Source organism: Rhipicephalus microplus, chromosome X (genome assembly GCF_043290135.1).
Source record: "Rhipicephalus microplus isolate Deutch F79 chromosome X, USDA_Rmic, whole genome shotgun sequence".
In the NCBI taxonomy this organism is placed as follows: domain Eukaryota; kingdom Metazoa; phylum Arthropoda; class Arachnida; order Ixodida; family Ixodidae; genus Rhipicephalus; species Rhipicephalus microplus.
In genome coordinates, this window is record NC_134710.1 from 203,391,216 (window position 1) to 203,410,110 (window position 18,895).

Here is an 18,895-nt window from a genome sequence, read left to right on the forward strand (position 1 = left end):
TGAATAAAGTTGTTCTCTCTCCCCCGCTTGCAGCGCGAAGCTAAAAAAATACTTTCCTTGAAATTAAAGGTTTCTAAATTGCTAAAAAAGAAATGAAAATTGGACCTCAAATTTGATTATTTTGCACTACGGTTCTGTAGATTTGCCAGCACTTTGCATTTTCCCATAGTAACTGCATGAAATTGAAATAGTATGTCTTTTTTCTTGGTAAATTCAAAGGTGATTTTTGTGAAGATCTGATCACGTGTTAAATAAAAACCTGAATGAAAATAAAACTGATTTACTTGAAACAATGATGTTCACACACCAACTGCTTGTTTACATAGTCGCCACTTTGATCGAGACATTCGTCGTAGCATGATGCCAACTTTCCTGTACACTCCTCACAGAAGGCAGCTGCCTGTGCCTTCAACCTCTCTCCTTTCTATCTTTCGCCTCCCTATCCCCCTTCCATACGCAGGGTAGCAAACCGGCTATTTATAGACTAGTTAACCTTTCTGCCATTTTTTCTCCTATTTTTATTCCTTTTTTCGTACGCCCGTCTCCAGCTCGTTGTCCGAGTGGAACTCTTGACTTCATAACCAGCATTTCATTTCACCCAAGAGAAGGTATTCACTGAGAGCTAAGTCTACATAGCACATCGCACAAAGATTGACCAGAGAATTAGAACATATCGCTTGGTCCACGTGCTGAACAAGGATACCGGTTGACACTCGCTTAATTCCTTGTCCGCCTTCATCTTAAATGGAGGTGCGTATTAGTTCAAGTTCCATACGCCAATGCCCCACCTTGCTGTCACTCATGAAAGTTGTGTCGTAAACGTTGCTCTGTCGTCGATGAATTCAACCCACACTGCAGCCTTCAACATGCAGAAATTGAATCGCAGTGCACTCAAAACGCAGTGGCAGACCCTATATAACTAGGACTGCTCGCATGCTTACTGCACGATCAAACTTGAGAGTTGTGACCCCACCCGTTAGGTGGGCATACTAGAGATAGAGAGCAAGCCAGCATCATCAGTGTGCTTTAGGCCGTCGAATTTTCACTGTGATTTTTTTCGGGGGTCAATTAGTCCTTGCGAAGAAAACAGAACAAGCAAAAAGATTTAAAAAGTTGGTCAGTGCATGCACGCATTTAGAAATATCAGGTTCTTGGCCTTCTTATGTAGAAATTGCAGCAGTGCCTCACCAAACTAATTTTGAATGTGCAGTGATGTTTGTTTTGTCCGTTTGTAAATTGGTAGCTCTCGGTTTCTATTCGCGAGCACAACCACCATTCTTTGGCGGAAGCGCAATGAACGGCTGCCGAACGTCCGCTTCAGATGCAGAGGCTACACTTCGAGTGTAGTTTCCTGGCGTTTGGCTGGGGGCCCAAGTGCCCAAAAGCATGGTTGCTCCTCAGTCTGTTTATCTGAAGACATCGTCCAAGCGAGAAAAAATACTAAGAAAGAAGCAGACAAACAGAAGGAATAATGCTCGCGTGCGCCGATAGAGATCCAATTATTGAGCCGTAAGAATGGGGCGATAGTCCGAAAGAGACTTTTCTTAGCACAAACAAGACACACAAGAAAAGAGATAGGGCAAGGAAGCTCTAAAACAAACAAAAAAAAACCTTGAGCCCCAGCACTGCAGTATTTCTGCCGTTGTCTTGCTTGCTCTTAAAACTTTGATAAATACCAACCAACTGGCCCATCATAGCCTTCTGCTGATCTGAAAAAAAGGCGTGTCCTGTAGTATTTCTGCTGTAGAACTCGGAAGAGACAGAAGTGCACTGGACAAGGACTGAAGTGCACTGAACAGGCTTGAGATTTATCTCCTACAAATGCAGATTCTCAGGCTCTAATGTGATATATTGAGGGACATGCTTTTGTAGAAATAAACAAGACAAGGGGTCTCATCAACTATATCATGTCACGCTTACTTACGACTTCGGTTCTGGGAAAATGTTGAGAGTTAAACCGTAGCAGCTCCGGTTCGTATTTTATGTGCTATTGAAAGAGTGAGTGCTCTAGTCGATGACTTGTCTTGGTACGAGATGGGCAGTTTAAAAAATTTCTGTTTTGTGGACTATTGGGGAGTCTTTCAGTGCCTGAGCCGAATGAATTGGCACTTGATTGCAGATACTCGCACGCTTTCTGTTCTTGTAAGAATTGACGGTCGGAGAGTAACGTGTAATCTAACATCATCCAGCAACTTTTTACAGTGAACCTGTCTATTAGTGGGATCTGCAAAGCAATAAAAAACTGTTTGACTTGGAAAAAAATTGCACAGTTTGCACAGAGGTGATGCAAGGCTGTAACCAACAGCAGAGCAAGATTTCGTCCTACTACGCAAGCGACCCCCTGGATTTCTGGGAACATCCGACGTGACTAGTCGCGTCATATCACGTGATGCTGTGTGAAGACAAGCCACGTGATTTGTGTTACGTGATTTTAGTCGCGTGAGTACCTATTGCGTGACTTTTCACGATAACATGTCACTTCACTAGCCGTTACGTAGTTTTGGCGGTGATAGCTGTTATATGAGGTTGCGTGAGGCACCTAGCTTTTACTTGGCCTGGTTGTTTTAGTCCCGTTACTAGTCGTTACGAGTTTTGGACGGGAACATGTCACGTGAGAGGCTCTTACCTGATTTTAGTCAAGAAATGAGCTGCAAAATTTAAACAATTTCAAGTGAGCTACTAGTTGTTGCGTGGTGCTACGCTATTTCAATCACGTCATTAAACCTTAGGTAACGTTTTGTTATTTTAGTAACGTGACTAGCTGTTACTTGGTTTCTTGCAAGAAAAAGTCACGCTACTAATTATTCCGTGAAGGCATGTGTTTTGAGTCTTGTGACTAACTTTTAAGGTATGTTTTGTGATTTGAGTCGTGTGACAATTTGTCACGTGACGGTACATTATTTTCAGCCAAAGGACTAAATTGGGCGTGATGTTACGTGATTTTTATTCACGTGACCAGGTGTAGGGAAATACATTTTCTGTCATGCGATTTTGGTCACGTAAGTGTTGTGACCTAATTCAAGTCCCTTGACTAGTTTTTACGTGACTGACTCATAGTAGCTGTATTTCATGTGCAACATCTTGGCGCACGTGTTGTCGAAGTGAAGCGGAAGCGGTCAAGGACCAAGCGGGAGCGTACCGGTTCATGATGACGACAAACCTTCTTTGCACATACCCCGCCCAACTAAAGCCTAAAAAACGTGGCCGAGCTTAAAGCACTAGGCCCCCGTGGAACTCGCAGAATCGACAGCGGGCGGAATGGCCTTTATAGAGCCCGTTGTACACTCTCCTAGGGTGACTACTAAAACCAGAGTCCTTCAACATTTACTGGTCGTGAAGTTGCCGTAACTGTATCGGCGAGCTTTGTGTGCTGTGAGCGGTGGCCGTGAGACGGCGCTGCATCACCGCGTAGGGCATCGGGGAGACTGGAGAGAAGCTGGTTGCTGTTGCAGCCATGTGGTCAATGCATACTATTGTGGCATGCCATGGTGTAGTTTTTCACCGTAGGTATGATTACGATTGTGCCTAAAGTGTGATGTGCATAATGATCTGAAAGGATACCGTATACCTGGTTACCTGGTACGTTGGTACCCGGTTGTCGATGCTATTACAAAAGAAATGACAAAAAAATCTCTGAGTTCCCGCTGCCTGCAGTGAACGACGGGAAAAGTGTAAGTGCGCAGTGCCGTGACAAGAAACTGGTGGTTTCACATCTGTTTCCTGGAATGTGCACGTGTGCGAAAAGCACTTCGATGAGAGTGACATTGTTCGCGTGGACAAGTGGCTAATCGCAGGTGTTGTTAAGTGACCGTGCGACGTTATGAAACTTTTCCCAACGCTGTGCCGATAATTTTCTACGGCGTCATGGCGTATTTCTGTAGTTCAAGAAGATACAGAGCTAACAAGCGTCGACGGGATCCGTTAGCGAGCTGGATACTGTGGAGGCTGCAAAGGAATGTGCTTGATCCCTCTTGGCATAGCTGCAATGTATAATGACGCATTAATTAGGGTGTGCATACCGGCCGCCTCTTCCTCGTTCTATGAGAGTAGGTAATACAGAAGCCCGATGTGTGAAACGCTCATCGTTTTTGTTTATACAGGCACTGAGATGACCAAAAGTGCTAAGGTGATATGCCGAACAGGCGGAGCTACATGCAGTTTCTCACAGCTTGATGAACTCAAAGCACGCATCTGTTGCATACAACAGAGACTTCAGCGCTGCCAATACAAGTTTGCTAGGGTGACGGCGCAAGAGAGCTTGCACCACAATCCTGTACAAAACTTGCGCAAGCTGTTAAAGCATGAAAAGTCAATTTTTTTAATCAATGCGTCATGAGCACAAGAGGAACGCTTTGCCTCCTATGTTGACGCTTCCGGCGCAGGACGCAGTCGGTCATTTTTCACGTTTGAGGAGGCAAGTAAAGCTTTAACATTTAGAGTAAAAACAATAACGAATGACAGAGAAAACATATCATGAGTAAGCTACTCAGCAGTATAAAGGATTGAGAAACTACATTGCATAGCCAACCAAAGTTGAAACGCGCTACATCACCATAGTGATAAATTAACGCAAAACAGAAAACGAAAACGAGGCAAACGTCATATGAAATATTGCTTGATCCTCAACACCTGTTAAATTAGAAGCACTGATTCGCTCAAAGTGGCCGTTGATTTAATTGCTGCGAGGCAAATTTAAGATATATATCTTCGTATATAAACACCAAATGAACATATAGCCAGGAAGGTTGGATATGCGCTGTCAAATGTTGCAACTTCCGCGACGTGTTAAGAACCATGAGAGTCGTGGAAAAACTCTGGATTGTATGCAAATGTTCACTAGATGCTTAAAAAATAAACTAGCATGCTTTTATAGCGGTAGCTAAATCTTACAGTGGAATCAGCATGGCGTCAAACGTCTTGGTTCAAGGCCTGATTCGACGCTAAATTTCACTGTATTAGAGCTTTACCCAATTTTCTTGAAGCTAACATTACTATGAAGACGTATTAAACCTTCACGGCTATATTTATTAACGTTTCACAGCTCCGGCGCGTGCCCTGCAATTGCAGCGCCATGGCCGCTCCTATGCCGCGCCGTGGGGCAGGGCGCCCTAAGCGGTTGCTTCTGTCTCTATATCAAACTTTCACCGAAGCTTCTTGACCAGTAAATGTATTGAAAGACTCTGCTACGATTACGTTTGCACGGTACCCACTGCCTCCTATATCATTATAATTTTGTGAAGTAGGGTAATACCCACTATGTCGTTATTAATGATTCTGCCAGCATCCGAGAGGAACCGAGCTGCCCGATACACATCTGTAATGCGTTATATGTACTTTCTTGATGCTGTGGCTGAAAACAATGAAGAATTATGGCTCACTAATTTATATATGTATGTGACGAGCCGAAAACCTTTCCGTCATCTTTGGCGCGCGCGATCAACTGCAGAGTAACTGCGCAGTGGCGATGATCCAGCAGTGCGTGTCATTGGACTGCCCCGAGCAAGTGCCGATGTGCGGGACTTGTGCATGGCGACTCGTTACCTGGGGGTGTTGTGGCCCGCTTCGTTACACCTAATGCCATACACGTGTAACGCCTTCGCCCCTCTCTTTTTTTTGTACGGAAGCACCTCTTAGACGTTGCTGGTGTCGCCATGCCTACCGTTTGTATGCATGCTCTATTTGACCATGGCAGGGGCGAGGTTGGCGTGTGTTATCAAGGGGCAGTTCATAATGTTGCTAGACAAATGGCTATGCCAAGAAAGAAAAAAAAAACGCTGTAGATAAAGCTAACTTCACTCAGCTTTCCATTAGTGGTGCCAAGCCAAGAAAGCGTGTCGCTAGACGGCTTTCTTTATTTCTGTCTACTTTTCTCTTTCATCCTTCATCTTTCTTTCTTATTATTTCTTCTCTCCATTTTCTTCTACACATTTATTGTTTCTGCTTATTTCCACTTCTTTGATTGTGGCTCTATATCATTTCTTCACGTTATCACTTTTATATCTTTCTCTGCTTTTTTTTGCGTTGTACTTCTCGCTTCCTCTTTTTTTGTATATCTTTCCCCTTTTGTGCATCTATTTCTCTTTCTTTCTGTTTTTCTTCGCTTTGTCTGTACTTCTATGTCTTCTTTCTATGCAATACCTAATTTATCTCCTCCTCCTGTCTTCTTTCTATGCAATACCTAATTTATCTCCTCCTCACTTCTGCTTTTCTTTCCTACGTCTTGCTATAGCGAACTATAGGAAGTTATGTTATCATTTGCTGGCGTGCCTGGATAGGCGAGTGGTTGTGACCCTGGCCTTCGTATCGTGCGCACGCGTTGCTATGCCTTCTGCTCTCTCGCCCATCAGAGTTATATCATGCCATCCCGGCAATAAGTGCACGTGTTCCGCAAGTGAAGCAGAAGAGTACGAAGGGAAAGAACACAACAAAGATGACACATAAATTACTCAAAATTTAAGGATTCCTTCCTATTTTCCCTGACGTCTCCGTCAGATAAAACACACAATGTCGAAGGCTACAATTTTATATTTTTTGTTAAAGAGTTCCCGTGAGGAATCTAAATTCTTGGTGTCGTCAGCTAAATATAACTCGAATTCTCTTCGGTGGAACGATGGTTGCTCAAGAGACTATAGACGCAGAAAGGTACACGGAAAAAGCTTTTGTAAAATCAGTGCCCTCAAAATTGGAAGGACTACCAGCTTTTTGCAGGTGTTTTTAAACGTACAGTTGCCAAGTCAAAAGAAGATTACGATAGACGGAAGTTTGATTATCTTTCTAAATCTAACAATAAAAAGAGGTTTTATAGATCCTACGTAAAAAGAAAATGATTCTGCAGTCAATAAATGCAGACTATATCATATTGTCTGCTGAAGAAATATCAGCTTCGTTGACGTAATCCGTAAGAGATTAAAGCAACGTTTTTCTTACCAACTATCACCACCTCTTTCATATGCAGGAAGGGATGAGGACTTCACGGAAGTTTCCAGGCATGAATTGTCGCAGGTGTTAGCTAACCTGCTACCAGCGGCTCGGTGCGCTCTAAGGTGTCGGTGTGCTCTACGTCGAACGCGAATCGACGTCGCTGTGACATGTCCGCGTACTGTAAAAAATCCAGACGAGAAACGTGTGCAAGGAGCATCGCTCTTGTGCTGAGAGCTTTCCCTAGTCTTAACTGGCCCTTTCGTGTAAAGTGTAAAGGCGCATCTGTAGGCCCAGTGCAGTAACTTTTGTAAATATGTAGATAAAACGTCTCTTCTAACTGAATTATTTTTATACTGGATATTTTCTACTTGACTTGCGAAGGGGGGGGGGTGCTAAGTCCAGGGCTTTGCTTTCGGCAGCCGCTCTGCGGACCCGGTCAAACAGACTCAGCTGACCTTCCGGGTTCTCGCTGGCCAGCAGCCCTTCCCATTGGTCCACAGTCGGATTCTGTATTAGTGCTAAAACTGTAACAGTCTGACATTCCCACGTGACGTGAAACAGGGTGGCTTTAGCTGAGCACGACGGGAAGAGAGGAGAGTATGCCGAGGATTGCATTGTACTTAGGTTGTGCAAATTTGGAAACGTCGCGCTTGGAATTTGCCTCCAGCTGACCGATTTCTCTTTATTATGATCTGCTGATGTTTTTATATTTTGTTGTTATTATTAGTGTTGCTTTGCTTTCTTTTTCTTTCATCTATTGTGTTTTTTTCTGCCCACCTCTCACGTAATGTCCCTCGGCACCCTCGAGGTACTAATAAACGGATAAATAAGTTTAGTGTTTTGTGTGGCAGCAAATAAGCATGCGGAATTCATTTGCAGTAGTTCAAGATGGCCGAATAGCAAAAACGGCAATGAGTTCAGCCAAAAGCCTCGCAAGAGATTCTCTTTTCGCAAAGCGTGGGTGACAGACAGCCTGTGGCCGCCCCTTGGTCCCATCAACAAACGTATATAACCTTTCTTACATATATAACCTTTCTTTGAGTAGCAGTACTTGTCCTCGCTGCCTGAAAACCCCATTGTGACGTATGAGGGTGGATAGAAAAATAATTTTCATATATACAGGCCAATCTAAATATTGTCAATCGTCACGAAGGGTCTTAAGATGTGTATTTTTATTACGCTGTCAAAGTGTTTGATGAACATCAGATAAGCGCACAATCACAATTTGGTTTCAGACCTGGAATCTCAACCCGAAGTTTTCTGCTTCGTCAAAAGGAACTGATAATAAAATACATAGAAGTGAAAACATTATAGTTGGTGTTTTCTTATATTTCCCCAAGGCCTCTGATACCGAAAACCCTAAAGTGAAAAAAGTTGAACTGCTATGGCATTCACGGTGCGGGGTAAGTTTAACTGAAAGTTACTTAACTGACCGACGCCAGTGCGTGAAAATAATGAAGGAGCTGTCCCCACTTGCAAAAGGATCACATGGCGTACCACAAGGTAGCTTACCCAGCCCACTTCTGTTAATTATTTTTATAAACGAAATCACAGGAGCCGATACTTCGATAGAATATATTGTTTACGCAGATGACACACGTTTTTTTTGGAACAAATATCGACCACATTATATATTGGCAATTGACACATTTGTTATATTTTGCACTTGGTTAGAAAAAATATCTTTACCAGAAAACTGATCCAAAACTAAAAAGGTGTTACTTTACGAGCAAATTATGCACCACATCCTGTGCTTAATTCACCGTACCTAAATAATGCGAACGTAGAATTCTCGCGCTCTGCAAAGATGCTAGCAGTTGTGTTTCACGAACGCATGCCAGGGAAGCATCCCATTGATTACATAAAAATAGACTTCCTAGAGTAGTGGGAATCCTATGAAAATGGGAACAAATATTACCAGAAAAGAAAAAAAAAGTTATGTCATTACCTACTTATCCCCCACTTGTGCTACTGGCTTTAGTTAGATGTACTTGCACAAAAATAATTACATAACATTATCATAATATTTATCCAATGCGAAACACCTTATGGGCGTGTTCAATCCGGTGTGCGGCGTTACCACCTTTCCTGCGCATGCGCATCATCTACCTCTCTTTCTCTCCTATTCTACGCTTCTCCCTCTCTCGCCTCGTAACGCCGACGCAGACAGCGTCTGGTAGCGGCCTTCTTGATTTAAAAACCGACTGCTCGCGCTGCACAGCCGTTCACTGGGCCCCCTCTGTTTACAGGCACTGAAGCATGACTTCCAAGGTAGTTTCGTTGGGAAATTTCTCCTGTGCGTTGTTAAAAGCAGGTATGAGCAGGATGCGAGTTAAATAAAACCTAATTGCGGGTCTCTGTGTCCAATCGGTGTCTCTCATTGCCCATGAGTAGCAATTGACGTTTTGCAGCAGGAAACACTGGTTCCTCACTGCGTGCTTTGCTCCTCCCAAGGTATTTCTTGTGCGCAACCCCGTTCACAGTCTCGTGGATACTGCGCAGTCCCGTTGATACCATAGTGATTTTTATTTAGAATCGTTTTCTTAATTCTTGCGATATTGGTTACGGACCCTGGCGGCTGCGCCGAAAAAACTACGGCGCTGCACGTGACCTGCGTTCTGATCTCATAATAGCTTCCGCTGTAAAACGCAGAGAAGAGCTTTTTAATAAAGGCAGCTTGCGGTAAACAGATCACCTGGATGCGCTTTGATATATCGTTAAGCGGACTAACAAGCATCCATTGAGTGCCATTTGGCTTATTTGATTGATATGTGGGGTTTAACGTCCCAAAACCACTATATGATTATGAGAGACGCCGTAGTGGAGGGCTCCGGAAATTTAGACCACCTGGGGTTCTTTGACGTGCACCCGAATCTGAGCACACGGGCCTACAACATTTCCGCCTCCATCGGAAATGCAGCCGCCGCAGCCGGGATCCGAACCCACGCCCTGCAGGTCAGCAGCCGAGTACCTTAGCCACTAGACCACCGCGGCGGGGCAGTGCCATCTGGCTTCCCCGTGTAGATAGTGTGCTGAGTAAATGCAAAAAAAAACAGTTTAGTATTGCTTTTTGGGGTGAAATACTATTTGTCGGTAATGAAACTTTAGCAATCAATATCGAAGACCGAACTTTACTGTAGGTGACCGACTCTCCTATCATTTGACGATGCGATGCTCGATTGCGCATATAATATTTTATTCTACTTGCTTTAAACTGTAGATGGCAGTAAAAATGGGTAGTAAGAACTGTTTTACCAATTATTACATAAAAGGCATATAAAACTGATTCGAGAAAAGGCACTGTACGTGCAAGAAAAGTGACCTTGCTTTTCGGATTATTGGTGCAGCCAGGCCCGTTGAAATCGTGTGTGTGGTTTTGAAGGGCATTTTAATGCTGCGCCGTGATTTGCAGGGCCACACTTTTTTTCGTAATAGCAATGTGTTATGGTATACATTTCACGTATGGTTAGCACGTCTATTGCTGTTCTCTTTAGCGGCAGCAGATGCATTCGGCTGCACACAGAAGGGCTCGAATTGTGCCATTAGGTGACGGAGTCGGTAACACAAGAACTTAAACTCAGGGCAATTCAACCGCTGTAAACGGTCCGTGCAGTTCAGGTCAACTGGTGCGCTATATTTCAAAATGGCATTGCTACATGCCAAATCTCTAACTGAACAAGTTGTGGACATTAACTAATTGACTGTCACCTGTATGGACCATACGCAAACGTGATAAATTCTTGTTTGTAAACATTGACGTGAATGACAAGCTGATTGTACTATTTTATGCTTCCCAGTAGCGTAGGCCGTAATACATGTATTCTTTCTTGTTTAACAGCTGGTGCTACTAAAGTAATCTAATGATTCATTGATATGTAGGGTTTTACGTTTCAAAACCGCCATATGATTATGAAAGACGCTGTAGTAGAGGGCTCCGGAAATTCGGACCACCTTGATTTTTTCAACGTGCACCCAAATCTGAGCACACGGGCCTACATCGTTTTCACCTCCATCGAAACTGCAGCCGCCGCATCCGGTATTAAATCCCGCGATCTGCGGGTCAGCAGCAGAGTACCTTAGCTACTATAGACCACCACGGCGGGGCTTCAAAAGTGAGAAAGTAGAAGTACACAGCACTTTAAATTTTTCAACCAGCACCAAAACTTTCATTCTTGTATAGTATACACCACAACACAACATGGCCCTTTTTCTACTGTTAAGTAAAAAAAATGACAATTTCTAAGCAAAGGCGAATCAATGATTGCGATAGCAACAAGTTTTAACGTCATCCTGTGTGAGACTGGCAGATAACTCATTTGTATGCGATCACGCGTAACTCTACAAAGAGGGAATACGACCACTCTAGGGAGGGATGCTCTTTCCGCGCAGTTTGTTTGCATTGAGAGAGCAGCACATAGAACGGTACCCGAGCCGCCCGCTGAGGGTTGCTGAGATATTGCACGCGCCAGCGATTGCCATGCGCTCTTATAATTAAAGTTCAATGTTGCTGCTAGCGCAACCCTTCCTGCTCCATTGGTATCTTTGCATGCTCCTTCAAGGCATATGGGGTAAGGTCCCCAGATAAAACAAGTTTACAAGGTAGCATCACTCACAGTTCTCGAAGCCACCCTCCTCACTCTCTCACCCCTTCATTTTTCCACCACCCGTGTCTGTAATTGGTGCAATACTTGCACGTGATCTTGGAATTGGCTAGCGGTGTTATTTATTATAAATTCGAAGCATGTCTTAGCGAACTTTGGTGACTTTGACCGTATCTATTTATCTAGTCGCCGTCGACTTTTAGCTTTTCTGGCTGTTTTGATGATGGCACTTATACAGAAACTAGTGTGCAATAGCAAGTTTGTATGACGAGCATGACTGACTTTTCATGACATCAAAATCGTTATATATATGTTATGAACGTCATGATTTAAATTTCATGGTCTTGTTGCTCTTGCGGTTGTTTCATTCACATGACATTGCAAAACTGGTATGGTATATGACATGACTGTAAGCGAACATACGTGACAAGCCCTAATGTGAAAATCATGACATGAATGCCATGTGTGTTATGCCTACACGCTCTGCTCATGGTGTGCGCGCGGTCGTTTCACTGGCTTAAAATATTGCAAGTTTGGTAATACGGAACGTGAACGGATGATGAACATACATGACAGGGGCAAACATAATAAACTTGAAATGCGCGTCATGTAAAAATATGACTACATGCCACGCTTATGATGCGTTCGCAGCCGTTTTGATAGCTTCACATGTTCGAAATTTGGTATTACGGGACGCGAATGGACGACCTAGGTAAAATACACGTTCAAACATGATTACCATGACATGCGTGCCATGTAAAACTTCCAAGACTACATGTTACGCTCAGAGCACACTTACGGCCTTATCGCTAGCTTCATATATACCAAATTTGGTATCACGTGACGTGAATAGACAACGAAAGTAAATGACACACCCAAACATGAGCATTATGACATGCGTGTCATGTAAAACTTGACTACATGCGACAATTATAGCGTGCTCGCGGCCGCTTCGCTAGCTCCCCTTATACCAATTTGGTATCACGTGATGTGAATAGACGACGAAGGTAAATGATACGTCCAAACATAATAATCATGACAGGCGTGTCATGTAAAACATGACTACATGCCGCGCTTATAGCGTGGTCGCGGCCGTGTCACTAGCTTTATATATACCAAATTTGGTAATACGTGACGTGAATAGACAACGAAGGTAAATTACACGTCATGACATGATGATCATGACATGTTGTCATGTAAATCATGACTATATTTTACGCTCATAGCGTGGTCGCGGTCGTTTCGCTAGCTTCACATACTATACAAATTTCGTATCCCGTAACGTCAATGGGCGACGAACAAAAAGGCCAGGTGCAAACATAATAACCATGACATGGTAGTGATGTATGGCATAATATACTTCCGCCTTGTAACGTTGCGAATGATTTTAAATTGACATATCAACCTTCCTCATTCGTGCTTCGCAATAAATTGATTCTCACTCTACGTGCTGTGCCAATTTTATGCAAAATGCTCAAAACACGCACGTATGCGCATATGGCTTCAGGCGGATTCCCGTCTTGACTAAAGACAAAATCGCAGCCAGGACATATACTTGCAGAAAACGAGCGTTGCAGTTGGTGCCAAATTATCCAAGATTGCTTTGCAGTGCATGTTCAATGTTACATCCAAGTTTCCAACAATGCTGGGCCACAGTAAAATAATAGAAAACAGTTTCGCTCTCATCAAGGCGCCTCGTGATGTCAGAAATAGTTTATTCACTCCGTAAAGCGTATCTGTGAAGCATTTCGCGCGTACGCTTTTCCGCGATTTGTCGACGTACGCGACGCGGTTTTGCGCATCGAGTTTATTTGTCGGTTTTTGTCGAAACGCCAGGATCGCTTCTAACGCGCATCTAGTGCATGCACGTTATTTCAAATATTTCTGTGCATGCAAGTACAGAACAGCTGGAGGGTTTAATGAACGCACTTTCAGGAGCATTTTACGCTTGACCAGTTTGAGCGACTTGCTCTAGAACGTGGCATAAAGAAGCCGAAACGTGATGCTTCGGAATAACTCAGTGCTAGAACTCGTAGCTTTTGTGAAGTTCCACGCACCGCACCAAAATTACCTGGCATCACAATTGTCAAAATGGGTGCACTTTTTTCTAGAAAAAAAAAACTACCATTACAGTGCTCCTAGTCAAGCGTTTGTACTAGTCTGGCCGTGTTTTTTTTTTGCGTGTGCACAAGCCGACTGTAATCACTCGTCACAACATGACGCCCTGTGGAAGGCGCGTATTCGAGGGGGGGAGAGCACCACTTTCACATCGGGAAGGGTACCCCCTTAAATTGGCCATTTTCGCTCTTTATGGCATTACTAAAAACATTTGAAGGCGGGCACGTGCCTGGTGGCCACCCCCTGGCTACGCCCCTGCTCTGTCCTCACTGAGAGGGTCCAGCATGAAGCGCGTTCTTCGTGTCACAGCCCAAACACGAGCAAAACACTTTCGGATATGCGGACGACGTACGATAAACAATTCGAGACATAATGGCTGGTGGAGTGAAATATAAAACTGCCCAACATTGCCAGCTGAGTACCACACATCACGTTTGCTGTTGTGCTGTGGTGTTTGTATTCCATTCGGTAACCGTTTATTCTACTACTCATTTCTTTCCGTTTTCTTTTATTTACGTCTGTTCACCACGGCAACAAAACCAAAAAAATCATTTTTTTTAAATTTTGAACCTTCTAGATTGCGCTCCAAGAACATAAGCGAGAGGGTGGTCAGTGCTAACTTGGAAACTTGTTTTATCTATACCTTAGTGCGGGGCGTTTCCTCTCGGCTTCATCGGCAGTACTCCCGAGTTGGTTGGTTTTATTGCATGCGTATTCTGAGTGACGGATATGGGCAGGCTCGTTTCATATTTATTCCATCCGCGTAGATTATCCCCACGCACGTGCTTTTTCCTGCTTTAGAACGTACGATGTGGGGGCCATGTGATAATTTCGACTTGATACGGGACAGGACGGTGATGGCGACGGCGACGGCCAAAACACATCGAGAGTGTCCATGTAATTTCTATTGCAATAAGAAAATTTTCTCGTAGAACAATGTGGAGGTCAGAAACGTTAGCAATCTAATTAAGCCCACCAGCTCGGTAAAGATTGATTGATTTGTGGGGTTTAACGTCCCAAAAGCCCCATATGATTATAAGAGACGCCGTAGATGAGGGCTCCGGAAATTTCGACCACCTGGGGTTCTTTAACGTGCACCCAAATCTGAGTACACGGGCCTACGACATTTCCGCCTCCATCGAAAATGGCTCGGTAAAGAAATGTGAGCACCAGTACACTTCTCACAGACTTAAGCACGCCTTCAGATCTTCTAGTATAGCAACTGGTTGCACAATCACTATGTCCGCCACGTTATGTCACGATGAATGTAGTCTCTAAAAACATTACTGGCCCTGATCTGAGCATTCTAGTTCAAGTTACGTCGTTATGACCTGAACTGACGATGATGGAAACTAAAATATTTGCGTTACTTAGCCCTAAATTGTCATGTTTCAATTCCACACTGATAGGCGCATGGGCGAACTGATCGGAGATTATTCTGCTGGGCACACTCAATACTAGGCTTCTCAACAAATAGGTTCGATGAGAACATACATACATACATACATACATACATACATACATACATACATACATACATACATACATACATACATACATACATACATACATACATACATACATACATACATACATGCATATACACCAGTAAGCAAAAGTATGCGTACCACGGATGAGCATGCTGCAATGGACAGCAAGCTGCTCGCGTTATAGACAGTGCAGACGGCAATTTTGGCTTAAACTTCAGCGGCCCATCTACTTTTGCTCATGGATGTGCATACACACAAGACAGCGTGATTACTTTGACAATTGAGCGAAGTTGACTAGAAATAAGACGTAAACAATTAGAAGTCATAGCGAAGAAGCTAAACGAATTCTAAATGTGCGCTGCCACGCAAAACACTTACCGTAGAATGGCGTCACACGGGGCATTTCCTCTCGCCATAACTTTATCTTTCCTTCCAATTCACGTAGATCACAAACAAAGAAGGCGTCGTCTGTGTTCTGCGAAGGAAGTCTCAGTTACTAAACTTACAGACAGCTGTCGTAACACGAAGCATTTATTACGTTTAGAGTACTGCTACTTTTTAGCCACGCGTAACAAGAGTCCATCCACATATCCGAGCGCGACACAAACAGGATCGGTTGTAATAAAATATTAAACATTGAATGATATAGGCAAACGGGAAATGAATAACAAGTGAATTCTAATTAAAAATAATTAATCTCGAGGCCCCTGCTGCAATGTCCACCATATTGATATTTTTAGCCCATAAAACACCTTATTTATTTTTTCAAGAAAAACTCGCACCTGATTCAATATTTGCATCACTGGTTGAACACCTTCCAATTCTGCAAAAATCATCCAGAATTATTTGCTTTCATTAAAAGGCAGCTCATGACCAGTGGAATATACAAATTTATTATGTTGATGTTATATGTTTTATTGATTGCCGCCATATCACGAATGGAACATTTCCCATGAACGAAGTTAGATCGATAGGCTTTTTGGAAACCGATTTTTTTCGGGCAACATCGCATATTCTATCTATGCTTAATCACCGAAGTCTATTTGCTCAGAATCTTGCAATAATGACTAGAGATGAGCTAAATTGTTTTTTCAACTGCGCTAGCAACACGGACAAAAAAAAGTGAACAAAAAACGTGCGCAGACTGGCAGCTGATGTGAGTTCATGCACTCAGCTGTGACGCTCAGTTGTCAGTTTGCGCGGATGTGACCTTTCCGTCTTTAGCTGATTTGTTTCAAGTGCAGTTAAAAAATCGCTTTTGACTAAAGTATACCTTTCAACTAATCTATGATGATGCCCTACTACGACAGGATATACACGCGAAGACGTGTGAATAATGGTGAGTGCGTGAGTTAATATATTGTTGATCGCTTTAAGGTAGTAGGCCACTCAAAAACAAAAACTTTTAAGAGCAGTCAGCGTTGAAATGATCTTTTCTTCGAAACCAGCATGTCTTATTTATTTACCCAGCTATTTACAGTGCAAAATATTGAACATTTATTTATTGGGAGGTAATCTTTGTTAAAAATTGCATTAAAAGTGCTAGCCACGCCAGCTGTGATAAGTGACTAATAGGTGTCTTTATTCAGTAAAGCTTTGACACATGTGTAACTAATGGCTGGAGCTATGCAGTGAACTAGAATGAATATTATGCAGTGAATATCAAGGAAGTAATGAAAAACCGCAAAAAAACGGAAAAGAAGAGACAATTTAGACTTAACCTGTTGGAGAATTCAACTGTGAACCGAAAAATATTCGATAGATTTCTTTTATTTTAGTTCACTGCACTGATATATATGTTGTAAATCATTGTGCAAAATTTTAGTTTAAAGTATACGCTGAGAAATACGTTATGAAAGTTTGCGTCGCAACATTTGGAGCAAATTTTTATTTTCAGAAAAACGTAACAAAGATTTCCGAGCTTGTAAAAAGGGTCACAATCTTCGCATGCAGGCCTAAAAAGCACCAGATTCATAGCTGGGCTCTTCTTCGGAAGCATTATTGTCTCCTTTTGTTCGGGTGGCTGCTCGTCTTTTCTTCCTGGCCTGTTTTGTCCCATCCACTGACTTGCGTTTAGCATTCGCATGCGCAGGTGATCCCTGGCGATGCAAGCTTTCGTCGTGTGATACCCTGGTTCTATGCCAGCTTGCCTCAGGATATCTAGGGTGCTTACACTGCCATTATCAAAGTGTGCCGAAGCATCATGCAAGGCAAACATTACTGTAGGCAAGCTTGCGTAGACCTCTTTGGGTGCCTGCTGCCATATTAGACCATTGAAACACTCATTATCATTTTGAGTCTTTCTATGCAGGCACTTCATTAGACGTTCATCAAGGCACAGATCACTGTAGAAAGTTTTAACTCTGTTGAGCACATCATTTGAAAGTCCTCCTTTGTGTACATATTTTCCTTAACCGAGTGCTTCGACCCTTTGGTATCCGCACCAGCTTTTCGGTCCAAGTGGACACAGGCCATGTCTCGGCTGCTTGTTGGTAGAGCTGCAATGAAAAAGACTGGCAAGGGTAACCTTTTTAATTGCAGAAATGTTGCCCACATTAGCCCATATGGCAATGCTATGATAGTTTTGCAGGCGGTCAATGAGGGCATCAGTGAGCTTTCCCTTACCACGGAGTCCACGCACTGTCTTCTTCAGTTTTCCGAGGAGGCAGCCAACACAGTTTTGGACATGCCCAATACATTTCAGTTTCTGCAAACTGTCTTTCATACATGTCTTTCACAGCCGCATAGCTCTTGGAATTTTTCGAAACCGAAACCACAGTTGGAAATTTGGTTTCGGTTTTGCTATAAAAGTATAGGGTATAGAAAACTTGCTGTAACTCGCAAACTAATGACGCTAGAAAGATAATTTTTGTGCAAATTATATGTGAATGTTTGGGAGTTCAAGAAAAACAAAACCCTAAAATTTATTTTGTGAAAAAAAAATGACTGTTGAAGGTGGCCTACCACCTTAAGAGCGCTGGATGACCTACCTTACGGTGCGCAAAGCCACTGGCCCTATTCCGAACCACTGCTGGAAGCATCCTGTGGACAAACTACCTTCTCATAAGTGCCGCGAGTAAGTACAACCCCAATTGTGCATGGCGTACAGTCTGTTGCGCTTGGCGTATATAAAAGAGCGTAATGATGGTGCTGTTAAAGTTGTGCTGTTATAGCCTTACACAGCATGAGAGTTTCATGCACAGAGGTTTTATATAAATGAACTAGTCTTTCGGAATAGTAAAAAAACAATCACAATGTTAAGGGCCGAGCCAAATCAAGTTTTTGTCTATGTAGTGTGAGGGCATACAGACTCGTACCATTCACGTACACGTATCACGACTTGGGCGATTTCGAATATAAGTGCTTTTATTCAATGTTGCCATAATATTAGAACATGGTCGAAATTACCCAACACTTGCCACTATTTTTAACTACCAATCTCGTCTTGACCACCCTTTAGAGATAATTAGCGAACATTAGTTAACACTAGCCAGTGCGAACCCGTGCGGATTGTATATGAATAAATATGATAGGCCAAGACCATATTTTCACAACTTTTCCTCGTTATCCACAAAAAGTTTACGGCAGGTGGGAGACATGGGGAAGGGTATGCAAAGGCAATAACCACGTGTGATAAGCTCCACCCTAGAAATATCGGGGAAGCTACAAGGACGACTACCACGAGTGCACTTGCCCACTTCGCCCAGGCAATAGCGACTATAGTCGCAGTGGAAGTCTACAATAGCGCGGTTCTGTATTGTTCCG

General features: G+C 43.1%; 1 protein-coding gene across 3 annotated transcripts in view; it reads right to left on the reverse strand.

Annotated features, from left to right (window-relative positions):
* The window catches only part of LOC119187625 (ornithine decarboxylase), a 196,950-nt gene that overhangs the window by 104,437 nt on the left and 73,618 nt on the right, over positions 1 to 18,895 (reverse strand). For 2 of the 3 annotated variants that reach the window (XM_075878493.1, XM_075878494.1), the window contains exon 3: positions 15,509 to 15,605. In XM_075878493.1, coding sequence (XP_075734608.1) covers positions 15,509 to 15,605 — 97 coding nt within the window. Of the gene's footprint in view, positions 1 to 15,508; positions 15,606 to 15,912; positions 15,954 to 18,895 lie in introns of all 3 variants that reach the window. The other variant, XM_075878495.1, reaches the window with a different exon arrangement.